Below are 14,757 nucleotides of genomic sequence, written 5' to 3' on the forward strand. Positions count from 1 at the left end.
TACTAATTTCGTCATTCTGTTTGAAACTACTCGAAATATTCGTCTAAGACCCCATAAAGTATATATACTCTTGATTTTATGTCGATATTTTATGTCGGTCTAGCCATGTCCGCCCGTCCGTCTGTCTGTCGAAAGCACGCTAACTTCCGAAGGAGTAAAGCTAGCAGCTTGAAATTTTGCTCAAATACTTCTTATTAGTGAAGATCGGTCGGTATTGTAAATGGGCCATATCGGTCCATGTTTTGATATAGCTGCCATATAAACCGATCCTGGGTCTTAAATTCTTGAGCCTCTTGAGTGCGCAATTCTTATCCGATTGGGATGAAATTTTGCACGACGTGTTTTGTTATAATATCCAACAGCTGTGGAATGTATGATTCAAAGCGGACCATAACCTGATATAGCTGCCATATAAACCGATCTTGGGTCTTGACTTCTTGAGCCTCTAGAGTGCGCAACTCTTATCCGATTGGGATAAAATTTTGCACAACGTGTTCTGTTATAATATCCAACAACTATGCCAAGTATGGTTCAAATTGGTCCATAACCTGATATAGCAGCCATATAAACCGATCTTGGGTCTTGACTTCTTGAGCCTCTAGAGTGCGCAATACGTATCCGATTGGAATGAGGCGCAATTCTCGGCCGATTTAACTGAAATTTTGCACGTAGTGTTTTGGTATCACTTCCAACAACTTTAGTATGAATCAAATCGGTTCATAATCTGGTATAGCTGTCATGTAAACCGATCTTGGATCTTGACTTCGTGAGCCAATACAGAGCGCAATTCTCAACAGATTTGGCTGAAATTTTTGCAAGATTTTTCAATTTTGTACAACGGCTTCTCTCATGACTTTCAACATCTTATATGGTCGGGATCTATCAATAGCATGATACAGCTCCCGTATAAACTTATCTCTTGATTTTGATTCTTGAGCTCCTTCAAGGCGCAATTCTTATCCGAATGAACTGAAATATTACGCAATGACTTCCACAATGTTCAGCATTCATTTATGGTCCGAATCGGACTACAACTTGATATAGCTCCAATAGCATAACAGTTCTTATTCAATATTCTATGTTTGTCAAAAAAGAGATACCGCGCATAGAGCTCGACAAATGCGATCAATGGTGGAGGGTATATAAGATTCGGCCCGGCCGAACTTAGCACGCTCTTACTTGTTTTTACTTCATACGTCCCCTAAAAATATGGAAACAATTTATTACCTCAAAGAATATTTGTAGGTTCCACAACCAATTTACAAAAAAAGGCCATTTGGAAACCATCTTTGCCTGATATGGGTACGTTGCGTTTTTTCGTGCAAAAAATTCAGGCGGAATTTTTTTTTTTGGTTTTTATGAACACTTTTGTATGCAAAACGCAGAAAAAATCATTAAAATACTTTTTCCAATTTGAGTGCTCTTTAAAACAAATATTAAGATTCCTATGTAGGATATTGTCCGGCTTTAGGCCATTTCATTCAATGCTTTCCATTCAAAGAATATCATAGAAAGAACTTCCAACATTAAGGCAAAAGGTGTGATTCTGCCAAAAGCATTTGACTGGCTTTCTGCAAGGCGATTTCTGATCTGCCAAAATCTTCATCAGCAGAAATGTGCAATTATTCTGTTATAACGTACAACACCTATGCTAAGTATGGTTCAAATCGGCCTATAGCCTGATTTAACTCCCATATAAACCGATCACCCAATTTGACTTCTTGAGCCCTTGCAAGTCGCAATTTTTGTCCGATTAAGCTGAAATTTTGCGTATAATGTTCTATTATGACTTCCAATAAGTGTCTCCAGTAAGGTGCAAATCGGTCAAGAACATGATATAATATAAACCGATCTCCCGATTTGATTTCTTGAGCCCTCAAAATAGCAAATTTTGCACATGAACATTCCACTAAGGAACAGGGGCAAACTTCTCACACATCGATGAGTGCAGTCCGATTGAAGTTTAAGCTCAATGCTAAGGGTCCTCCTTTTTATAGCCGAGCCCGAACGGCGTGCCGCCTTGCGACACCTCTTTGGAGAGAAGTGCGACAGTACGACACCTCTTTGGAGCTATATCAAAACAGTCCATGTTTTGATATAGCTCCCATATAAGCCGATCTTGGGTCTTGACTTCTTGAGCCTCTAGAGTACGCAATTCTTATCCCATTGGAATGAAATTTCGCACGACATGTTTTGTTATGATATCCAACAACTGTGCCAAGTATGGTTCAAATCGGTTTATAACCTGATATAGCTGTCATATAAACCGATCTTGGGTCTTGATTTCTTGTGCCTCTAGAGGGCTCAATTCTTATCCGATTTGAATGAATTTTGGCACGACGTGCTTCGTTATGATATCCAACAACTGTGCTAAGTATGGTTCAAATCGGTTTATAACCTGATATAGCTGTCATATAAGCCGATCTGGGATCTTGACTTCTTGAGCCTGTAGAGGTCGCAATTATTATCCGATTTGCCTGAAATTTTGTACGACGGATTCTCTCATGACAATCAACATACGTGTTTATTATGGTCTGAATCGGTCTATAGCCCGATACAGCTCCCATATAAATCAATCTCTCTATTTTACTTCTTGAGCCCCCAAAGGGCGCAATTCTTATTCGAATTGGCTGACATTATACATAGGTCTCCAACATATAATTTAGTTGTGGTCCTAACCGGACCATATCTTGATATCGCTCTAATAGCAGAGCAAATCTTTTCTTCTATCCTTTTTTTTGCCTAAGAAGAGATGCCGGGAAAAGAACTCGACAAATGCGATCCATGGTGGAGGGTATATAAGATTCGGCCCGGCCGAACTTAGCACGCTTTTACTTGTTATATATAAGATTTGCTATGTAGGCTACAAATGTTGTTAGATGCAAATCATTTTTTGCATGGGTTTAGGGTACATCGTTACATTAGTTTCTGCCTTGGAGAAAATGTTGCAGCACTTGTTACCCGTCTAAACAGAAGAAAGGCGGTTTGGCACAAATTCTGCATGTCTATCACTCCTAGACCAGAAAAGGAAGCGGAAACTACGGAGGAGTTAGACATAATGGTCAAGCGGATCAGTAAGGCCCTGAATGACTCGCTTGTGTCAGCATGTCTTAGTGCCAAGCCAAGGGGCAAATAGCGACAGCCATGGTGGACTCTAGAGCTTGTTGGTCTAAGGAAGGACTGCAGAAGACTCTTCAACAGAGCGAAAGCTCTTCCCTGTATCGGAGGCTATTAGGGAAATTGTGTCTGAGCCGAAAATCCCCTGGGCGATAACAAGTTTCAACTCCTTTAAGAAGCCTGGCCCTGATGATGTATCACCGGTTGAATTACAAGCTGTGTCTGATAGGCAGGTTCCTTGGTTTAGGGAGATATACTCTGTTTGTATCCGAATGTCATATATACTTGTCGGATGGAGGGGCACGAAGGACATTTTCATTCCGAAAGCAGGAAAACCCCACCGCACGAAGGCGAAAGATTTTCGCCCTATTAATCTGTCATCCTTTATGGTGAAGACTCTTGAGAGGTTGATTGAACTATATCTTATTGCAAAGATCCCTGGATATCGCCAGTCACGGCAGCAGCATTTATATAATAAAGGCAAATCGACTGAGAAAGCCCTTAACGACCTAGTCGGCTACATAGAGACTTCTCTCGCTATCAAGGAATATACAATGGTAGAATTTCTTGACATTGAAGGTGCTTTCAATAATGTAAAACCGGCGTCAATCATGAAGGAGTTGGAGTTTCTAGTCATCAACTCTACCGTAAGAAAGTTTATTAATAACTTTCTTACTAAAAGATGCATTACGGCAGGCTTGGGAACTGTGGATCTAAAAAGATGGGTCAGCAGAGGAACATTTGAAGGAGGTGTACAGTCTCCTCTACTTTGGAATATAGCCATTAACAACATATTATTGCCTCTGGATGAAAAAGGCGTGAAAGTGGTCGCGTATGCTAATGACGTGCAATAGCGGTTAGGGGAAAGTTTCCCAGCACTCTAAGAGATATACTTCAGGAAGCTCTACGTGCAACAGCAAAGTGGGCTACCGAAAGTGATCTAGATATACATCCGTACAAGACACTTGTATCTCCTTTTCAGCAGGAGATACAAATGGAACCTGTCTCCTTGAGAGGAGAGAATGTTTCATTTACAGATAGCCCAAAATACCTGGGTGTTATGCTGGACAGGAAATTTAACTTCAAATCCAACATTTTGGAAAGGGCACACACACACCCATGGTTACTGGATAAGAACCACGTCAGAAGGACCTTTAGTGCCACCGAAGCGGCTTTACAATGGTGGAGATTTATCTGAATCCTAAACTTTCATCACTGTTGTGTTAGCCTCGCCTTCTGATTCCGCCAGGAGTTCATACTCCATGGGCAGGTGAGAAAGCAGTGGAACCACTCTTCCTCAGAACACTGGAACTTGCGGTTTGGACGATTCCCCCTTAGGTGCTTCACAGCTGCTGCTGTCTAAGCAACAAAGTCGTCTACTGATTTACCAACCCCACCGATTCTATAGGCCTTCAGTTTCAACTGAACACGGAACACTTGCGGTTTGGACGATTCCCCCTTAGGTGCTTCACAGCTGCTGCTGTCGAAGTACTTTTTGAGTTCCATGCTTTCCCGATGACCCACCCACAAAGGGCTTGTCGGGGCCCGTTTCGATGCCTGCAATCCGCCAGACCTTAGCGATGGGGTCGATAGTTCCTCAGTAGCAACAAAGTCGTCTCCTGATTCACCAACCCCACCGATTCTATAGGCCTTCAGTTTCAACTGGTTGAGTCCGTAGGATACAACCCCTTCAAACTTGTTGAGGTCTGTGAAACAGCCGGAATTAAGAACGAATACTGCATGTCTACGGTCACAATTAGCCTCATCCAATCTACCATTCTTCCAGTCGGCGGTTGAAAGATTGGGATTACATTCCCTTAGTCTTCCAAGTATGGATTCAGGATCTGAGGGAATCCTTGGTATCCAAGCATGCGCCATTGGTCGAGAAGGAATACATTCCTTCTTGACCAAATCTATTGCGGCACCTGGCCAGAGCTCACCAATCTTTTTAGCGCACAACGATACATTTCAATTGAGCGTTGAACCCCGAAGGCAATTAGTCTGTATCGGCCCCGATACCAGCCTGCATCGTCGCAAACTGTAGGAAATTCCGCAAAAACATCGGAGTATACTGATAAAAGTCCATTGACTATCCCACTCCAATTATTCGTAGGTATGCAGTCCTGTTCTTCTCCAATGTCGACAACTGCCATCACCAAACTGTCTTTAGCGACATTAGCAAAGGTTCTTGGATCCATCTTACTACTGTTCGCCCTAGTTCTTTTAGGCATGGGATGCCCTCCAAGTAACAGCATCCTTTTGGCTGACTGCGGTTTACTGTCCGAAACTAGCTGTATAACTTTAAACTGAATAATCAGATGCGCAAAGTTGTTGTAAATTTTGTCTCAAATCCACATCATACATTAAAATCGAACCACAAATGCATTTGGAGCGGTAGGGATTTTCGAGCTCTATCCAGCCAAACAAGAATTTTAAAAACTGGACCATAAATGAAGATTTGGGAGAACAAGGAGAACAATAGCCAAAGTACAATGTACAATTGGATAAAATTAGAAGCTTTCCTTGAAAAAAAATATCCTGCTATATTAAATTTAGTGGCCAAATTTAAATAAAAATATATATTATTGTTTTACTTTATAAAATAAATACTTCGATGTCCTATAATTTTCTTAATATCTTGAAAATATAAATTGGCGATTTAAATTGCTGAGGAAAAAACTCGCTAATTTGTATTCGGAGTTTGTTCATGTCTGGTATTGTGTACCCACCTGGCAGTATTGGTATTGTGTACCCACCACGTTTATTGACAGCAGTCCTCTGGCCTTCACTGCCTATTCGTCTGCCTTTTCATTCCCCCTTACTCCGCTCTGGCCTGGTACCCAAACGATGTGAACCGTGCCATCCTCAAATGTAACATTAATCTCCTGTTTACACACCAAGGCTGTTCGTGACCTTGCCGTCCTGGGTTTTATTGCCCTAATGTCCAGTTTTCTGTCCGTAGAGATGGTCACACTCGATGTCCTCGCGTTAACATAACCTCAACTCACACATTCCGTGTTCACCCGAATTTTCGCCTACAGAATGTTTGTTTGGGCAATCGGAAGCCGATCTCAGGTTCCTGAGTTCTCAATATAGAGCCCTAGGCTCACTCTGTTCCCTATGTTTAATCCATGTGTGTAGCATGAACTTGGTGAACCAAATGGCAATACCAGAATTCCGTCAATCTACGACTGTGCCGCTGGCAGCAGTGCACCAAACTGGACCTCAAATGTTGTCTTAGGTATCCGATCGGAAACCTCTACCACTCCTTTAAAGTTTCTTATCGTCGCCACGATTTTACCACGATGATATGGCCTTCTCTTATATAAAAAAGTCTGCTGAAAATAGCAAACACTGTTTGCCAATTGTTAGTAGTTAATTTTGCTGCTATTACAGCATAGTTCTGCAATTTCAGGCTTACTGCTGAAAAGTCAGTTGTTTGCTGAAAATGGCTGCTGCTTAATTAATGATAGGTTTGTTAGAAGAAATCAAAATAATGAGCATATTTTTGGAAAGAAAATGAGAACAAAATTTTGTAGTCACACACCCACTCTGCACACAATAGGATAACCTTTTGTTGTTGTTGTTTATTGCACACACTGTAAAATAATTTTGAGCACAGACAGCGCACATGCGTTTTATGACATAGTAAAAAGGATCATCGTTATTGGAAACAATACACAGCGCACATGCGTCATGAGCATCAAATATTTATGAAGCACTTATGCGGCATTTCTCTGTTTTAGATGACCTTGAACTGTTTTTGTTCTAAAGGGTGATTTTTTTGAGGTTAGGATTTTCATGCATTAGTATTTGACAGATCACGTGGGATTTCAGACATGGTGTCAAAGAGAAAGATGCTCAGTATGCTTTGACATTTCATCATGAATAGACTTACTAACGAGCAACGCTTGCAAATCATTGAATTTTATTACCAAAATCAGTGTTCGGTTCGAAATGTGTTCAAATTTTGACAAATTTTGTTCAGCGATGAGGCTCATTTCTGGTTGAATGGCTACGTAAATAAGCAAAATTGCCGCATTTGGAGTGAAAAGCAACCAGAAGCCGTTCAAGAACTGCCCATGCATCCCGAAAAATGCACTGTTTGGTGTGGTTTGTACGCTGGTGGAATCATTGGACCGTATTTTTTCAAAGATGCTGTTGGACGCAACGTTATGGTGAATGAACACATTTCGAACCGAACACTGATTTAGGTAATAAAATTCAATGATTTGCAAGCGTTGCTCGTTAGTAAGTCTATTCATGATGAAATGTCAAAGCATACTGAGCATCTTTCTCTTTGACACCATGTCTGAAATCCCACGTGATCTGTCAAATACTAATGCATGAAAATCCTAACCTCAAAAAAATCACCTTTTACTTTTCTACACACGAGAAATGAATAAAGGCAAAATATCAGCAAAACAAAACAAATGAGTTTCCTCGCAGAAGCAGAAATTAAGAAGGGACAATACTTCGTCATACATTTGTACATAGGTGGACCAAAACAAAAAATAACACAGCCAAATTTAAGGATGTTTTTGAATGAGATATTCACCAGTAGGCAAATGAAGAAGTGTCTCAGTGGCTATCTACACCCCATACGTTTTTTTATACCCTCCACCATAGGATGGGGGTTTACTAATTTCGTCATTCTGTTTGTAACACGTCGAAATATGCGTCTAAGACCCCATAAAGTATATATATTCCTGATCGTCACGACATTTTAAGTCGATCAAGAAATGTCCGTCCGTCTGTCTGTCGAAAGCACGCTAACTTTCGAAGGAGTTAAGCTAGCCGCTTGAAATTTTGCACAAATACTTTTTATTAGCGTGGGTCGGTTGGCATCGAAAATGGGCCAAATCGGTCCATGTTTTGAAATAGCTGCCATATAAACCGATTTTGGATCTTGACTTCATGAGCCTCTAGAGGGCGCAGTTCTCACCCGATTTAATTAAAATTTTGCACGTAGTGTTTTGGTATCACTTCCAACTACTATGCTAAGCACGATTCAAATTGGTTCATAATCTGGTATAGCTGTCATATAAACCGATCTTGGATCTTGACTTCTTGAGCCAATAGAGCGCTCAATTCTCATCCGATTTGGCTGAAATTTTGCATGAGGTGTTTTGTTATGACTTCCAATAACTGTGCTAAGTATGGAGTAAATTGGTACAAAACCTGATATAGCTGCCATGTAAACCGATCTGGGATTTTGACTTCTTGAGCCTCTAGAGGGCGCAATTCTCATCCGATTTGACTGAAATTTTGTACAACAGCTTCTCTCATGACCTTCAATATACGTGTCTAATATAGTCTGAATAGATCAATAGCTTGATACAGCTCCCATATAAACCTATCTCCTGATTTTACTTCTTGAGCCCCTACAAGGCGCAGTTCTTATCCGAATAGACTAAAATATTATATGTTGACTTCTACAATATTCAGCATTCAATTCATTAATGGTCCGAATCGGATCACAACTTGATATAGCTCCAATAGCATATCAACTTTTATGCATAGTCATTTGTTTGCCTATAAAGATATACCTAGCAAAGATCTCGACAAATGCGATCCATAATGGAAGGTATATATGATTCGGCCCGGCCGAACTTAGCACGCTCTTGTTTAATATAATAACGATATGAGCAAAAATGAGCAATAAAGCCAGTGCTCACGACAGTATGGACAGTAGCAGAGCATTGAAATTGAAGAGAGACTTTTAGCCACTTTCATACCGATGGTCCCAATGGCTATGTGTACAAGGACCTGTTGATCAAGTAATTTTCTTTCAGTAATAATTCACAAATTAAAATCTTCTCTTCCAATATAATCTGTCATGTTCGACACCCTTTAGAAAAAATGCCCAAAGCAATCAAAACACATGACAGGCCGTAAAAGGCAAACCTAAATAAAAGCATTAAATAACAAGTAAACAATTTTATCACTTCAGCAGATTTTTTTTAAATATTTTAGTATACTTTTTGGGTTTAAAACAACAGTTTTTGTTAGTACGAAATGTTTGCTAAAACAGCAACACTATGTTCACTGAAACAGCTGTAATGTCTGATTTCCCTTTTTCAGCAAACAAAATCTGTTGTTTTAGCAAACATTTTAGCTGTTTTAGATAACAAATTTCGTTGAGTGTGGTTCCCAGGCAAGGGTTTGCTTAATAAATCATTAATAAATCATCCAATTTTAAAGCTGGAATGGAAATTGGATGAAACTGTTCTTGAAACGTGTAAACTTGCATTTAGTTTAGTCGTGGCAAACTCCGGATAAACACGTCCATGTATATATACATATTTTCCGAATTTAGGCGGAATCAGGTGAAAAATTAGTTTTTTAGTAAATAAAGTTAAAGGCCTCGTGTGCAAAAGGGTTAAAATACTATCGGGGTCACCACCGTTCTATGGTGCCGACATAAATAAATTTAATGTATTCGTAGTTACGTTAAATTTAGATACATTAATATCGATTTTAGAGTTTAGTTTGAAAAACGAGCGTAACTAATGATTTTATAACAAGTAAAAGCGTGCTAAGTTCGGCCGGGCCGAATCTTATATACCCTCCACCATGGATCGCATTTGTCGAGTTCTTTTCCCGGCATCTCTTCTTAGGCAAAAAAGGATATAAGAAAAGAGTTGCTCTGCTATTAAAACGATATCAAGATATGGTCCGGTTCGGACCACAATTAAATTATATGTTGGAGACCTGTGTAAAATTTCAGCCAATTCTTATAAGAATTGCGCCCATTGGGGCTTACGAAGTAAAATAGAGAGAACGATTTATATGGGATCTGTATCGGGCTATAGACTGATTCAGACCATAATAAACACGTTTGTTGATGGTCATGAGAGGATCCATCGTACAAAATTTCAGGCATATCGGATAATAATTGCGACCTCTAGGGGTCAAGAAATCAGGATCCCAGATCGGTTTATATGGCAGCTATATCAGGTTATGAACCGATTTAACCCTTATTTGACGCAGTTATTGAAAGTAAAAATAAAATACGTCATGCAAAATTTCAGCCAAATCGGATAGGAATTGCGCCCTCTAGAAGCTCAAGAAGTCAAATCCCCAGATCTGTTTATATGACAGCTATATCAGGTTATGGACCGATTTCAACCATACTTGGCACAGTTGTTGGATATCATAACGAAATACTTCGTGCAAAAATTCATTCACATCGGATAAGAATTGTGCCCTCTAGAGGCTCAAGAAGTCAAGACCCAAGATCGGTTTATATGGCAGCTATATCAGATTATGAACCGATTTGAACCATACTTCGCACAGTTGTTGGATATAATAACAAAACACGTCGTGCAAAATTTCATTCGAATCAGATAAAAATAGCGTACTCTAGAGGCTCAAGAATTCAAGACCCAAGATCGGTTTATATGGCAGCTATATCAGGTTATAAACCGATTTGAACCATACTTGCACAGTTGTTGGATGTAATAACAAAACACGTCGTGCAAAATTTCATTCCAATCGGATAAGAATTGCGCACGCTAGAGGCTCAAGAAGTCAAGACCCAAGATCGGTTTATATGGCAGCTATATTAGGTTATGGACCGATTTGAACCATACTTGGCACAGTTGTTGGATATCATAAGAAAACACGTCGTGCAAATTTTCATTCCAATCGAATAGAGACTCAAGAAGTCAAGACCCAAGATCGGTTTATATGGCAGCTATATCAAAACATGGACCGATATGGCCCATTTACAATACCAACCGACCTACACTAATAAGAATATTTGTGCAAAATTTCAAGCGGCTAGCTTTACTCCTTCAGAAGTTAGCGTGCTTTCGACAGACAGACGGACGGACGGACGGACAGACGGACGGACATGGCTAGATCGACATAAAATGTCACGACGATCAAGAATATATATACTTTATGGGGTCTCAGACGAATATTTCGAGTAGTTACAAACAGAATGACGAAATTAGTATACCCCCCATCTTATGGTGGAAGGTATAAAAAGGATATAAGAAAAGATTTGCTCTGCTATTAGAGCGATATTAAGATATGGTCCGGTTTGGACCACAATTATATTATATTTATGTTGGAGATCTGTATTAAATGTCAGCCAATTCGAATAAGAATTGCGCTCTTTGTGGGCTCAAGAAGTAAAATAGAGAGATCGATTTATATGGGAGCTGTATCGGGCTATAGACCGATTCAGACCATAATAAACGCGGATGTTAATGGTCATGAGAGAATACGTCGTACAAAATTTCAGGCAAATCGGATAAAAATTGCGATCTCTAGAGGCTCAAGAAGTCAAGATCCCAGATCGGTTTATATGGCAGCTAAATCAGGTTGTGAACCGACTTGTACTTTATTTGACATAGTTGTTGAAAGTAACAATAAAAAACGTCTTGCGAAATTTCAGCCAAATCGGATAGGAATTGCGCCCTCTAAAAGCTCAAGAAGTCAAGTCCCCAGATCTGTTTATATGACAGCTATACCAGGTTATGAACCGATGTGAACCATATTTGGCACAGTTGTTGGATATCATAACAAAATACTACGTGCCAAAATTCATTTAAATTGGATAAGAATTGCGCACTCTAGAGGCTCAAGAAGTCAAGACCCAAGATCGGTCTATATGACAGCTATATAAGGTTATGGACCGATTTGAACCATACCTGGCACAGTTGTTGGATATCATAGCAAAACACGTCGTGCAAAATTTCATTCCAATCGGACAATAATGGCGCACTCTAGAGGCTCAAGAAGTCAAGACCCCAGATCGGTTTCTATGACAGCTATATCAGGTTATGGACCGATTTGAACCATACTTGGCACAGTTATTGGATATTATAGCAAAACACGTCGTGCAAAATTTCATTCCAATCGGATAAGAATTGCGCATTCTAGAGGCTCAAGAAGTCAAGACCCAATGTCAGTTTATATGGCAGCTATATCAGGTTATAAACCGATTTGAACCATACTAGGCACAGTTGTTGGATATCATAACAAAACACGTCGTTCAAAATTTCATCCCGATCGGTTAAGAATTGCGCACTCTAGAGGCTCAAGAAGTCAAGACCCAAGTTCGGTTTATATGGCAGCTATATCAAAACATGGACCGATATGGCCCATTTACAATACCAACCGACCTACACTAATAAGAAGTGTTTGTGCAAAATTTCAAGCGGCTAGCTTTACTCCTTCGGAAGTTAGCGTGCTTTCGACAGACAGACGGACGGACGGACATGGCTAGATCGACATAAAATTTCACGACGATCTCAGACGAATATTTCGAGCAGTTACAATCAGAATGACGAAATTAGTATACCCCCCATCTTATGGTGGTGGGTATAAAAATATGGATCAAGACGATACTATTTTCTCGTGGGCAGTACTGTTTTAAGTAATTCAAAGTGACAAACCCATTCAGAGTCATAATTTTACAAAAATTGGTGATGATGTGGGATGTCCATTTTTGTTTTGTTTTCGTCTCTGGTGAACCAATTGCAATATTAACAATTACCATTGCCAAATATGTACCTGTATCTAAAGTCACATTTGTCAATTGTCAAAAGTTCTTTGGGGGATAAAAAAACTAAAATGCGGCCATTTTTCAAATTCATGACTCGAGACAATTTATCCGCAATGACAGTCGGAGGTACACCACAAAAGTAATCACACACACACACCCCACTTTCACCTCAGATATGAATCACATTTGAACAAAAGCAAAAACAATACTTGTGCTACAATTAGTAAAACACGATGGAAATAAGGGTACAAACACAAAATATGAATGGATGATTAACAAATAAAAAAACATGTAAATTTAAACAATTAAAATAAGGTTTTTTATGATAAAACAAATAATCTTTGTAGGCTACATATTATTCTGACTAATGATGATTTGGTGCACAACACAAAAAAAATAATCAAAAAATACAACTTACGAATAGATAGTCAGTCATTCTTTTTGCGTTTTTAGTAACAACTTTTTTCGATTGGCAGTAAACGTTCAAAAACAAAAGGGGGAATAAATGAAGCAGCAGTTAAAACTTTAGAATTTTAAAATCTAAAACTTTCACAAATTTTTATGAACTCTTTTAAGAAACTCACTTCTTTCTTGGAAAACGACAACAAATATGGCTCAGCTCAAGTCGAATTAGTGCCGGCGGTTGGGGCTCTTCCGTTTGTGATGTTACCTAGTCGGCTTTGCGATAAAAACTGAAATTTCAATGGCAAGCAAAGCTGACTCCAACCACAATTAGTCGCACGATCTCGGTGCAAAGTAATAAAAACAACATCAACAACAATGAACTTGGAAATGTTTTACTTGAGGCGAAACGATGTTACTTTACCCGGCAAAGCCAATATGGAGCTCTCTGTCGTTTGGCTCACGCACACGATCTGTTGTTCCTAAACTGGTCAAATGCCACCAGCCACTAGGGCAACACAGTAATAGTGTAAATAATAATGGAAATTTGTAGTATTCACAAAAAACGAGTCGTAGCTATTTATATTCATGCATAAAGCGAAAAAAACTTGTAAAGAAAGAACAATTTATCTCTTTATCTTTTATGTTAGCCAAACAAATATTGATGAGTAAAGTTCATTTAATTATCTTTATTCATTTATATTTTTTTTAAATATTCGATATTTGTTACAACTTCAGCGAAGAAAATATTATGTTTTAGATAAGTTCCACTTCCCAGTGGGTATGTATTATTATTTCTCTCCCTCTCTGTCTTTTTGTGGCATTAATGGATCCGGTAACTGGTTCATTCATTTTATTCTCATACATAGCATTTTTATAAAGCAACATATACAAAACTATGAATCGACGCGAAAGGTAAAAACTTGGAAATGATTTAAACCTGTGTTGGTGGATACATTAAAATGAGACGCTACAGTCTTAAAAATAATAATTCGATCTGATTTTTCATTGCGTGCAAATTGTTTAGTCCATTGGCAGGTTAAGTTAAGAGTACATGGTGTAAGAAATCGATTTGACGAGTTAACTTCTCAGGAGCATTTAAGGTATATTAGTTAACATATTTGAGAAAATTTTATCAACACCAGCAAAGATTCATAGGTCCACTCTCCAATCTCAATAGCCCATGGAATGCTATTTTTTCTGATTTAAACGAAATACCAGGCCTACAAAATACAAATAACAAGTAAGGGCGTGCCATGTTCGGCCGGCCAGAATCTTGTATACCCTCCACCATTGATCGCATTTGTCGAGTTCTATGCGCGGTATCTCTTTTAAGACAAACATAGAATATTAAATAAGAACTGTTATGCTATTGGAGCTATATCAAGTTGTAGTCCCATTCGGACCATAAATGAATGATGAACATTGCAGAAGTCACTGTGTAATATTTCAGTTCATTCGGATAAGAATTGCGCCTTGTAGGGGCTCAAGAAACAAAATCGGGAGATAGGTTTATATGGGAGCTGTATTAAGCTATTGATCGATTCAGACCATATAAGACACGTAGTTTGAAGGTCATAAGAGATGCCGTTGTACAAAATTTCAAAATTTCAGCCAAATCGGATGAGAATTGTCCTCTAGAGGTACAAGAAGTCAAGATCCCAGATCGGTTAATATGGCAGCTATATCAGGTTTTATATCGATTTATGCCATACTTA

General features: G+C 39.0%; 1 protein-coding gene across 3 annotated transcripts in view; it reads right to left on the reverse strand.

Moving 5' to 3' along the window:
- The window catches only part of LOC106093721 (calcyphosin-like protein), a 57,769-nt gene extending 44,394 nt beyond the window's left edge, over positions 1-13,375 (reverse strand). Inside the window, exons 1-2 of one of the 3 annotated variants that reach the window (XM_013260855.2) lie at positions 13,222-13,375; positions 13,056-13,106 (exon numbers count right to left, since the gene is read on the reverse strand). In XM_013260855.2, coding sequence (XP_013116309.1) covers positions 13,056-13,073 — 18 coding nt within the window. In that variant the 5' untranslated portion in view covers positions 13,074-13,106; positions 13,222-13,375. Of the gene's footprint in view, positions 1-13,055; positions 13,161-13,221 lie in introns of all 3 variants that reach the window. The other 2 variants (XM_013260854.2, XM_013260851.2) reach the window with 2 other exon arrangements.
- Between the last annotated feature and the right edge of the window lie 1,382 nt (positions 13,376-14,757).

Source organism: Stomoxys calcitrans, chromosome 2 (assembly GCF_963082655.1).
Source record: "Stomoxys calcitrans chromosome 2, idStoCalc2.1, whole genome shotgun sequence".
NCBI classification, from domain to species: Eukaryota; Metazoa; Arthropoda; class Insecta; order Diptera; family Muscidae; genus Stomoxys; species Stomoxys calcitrans.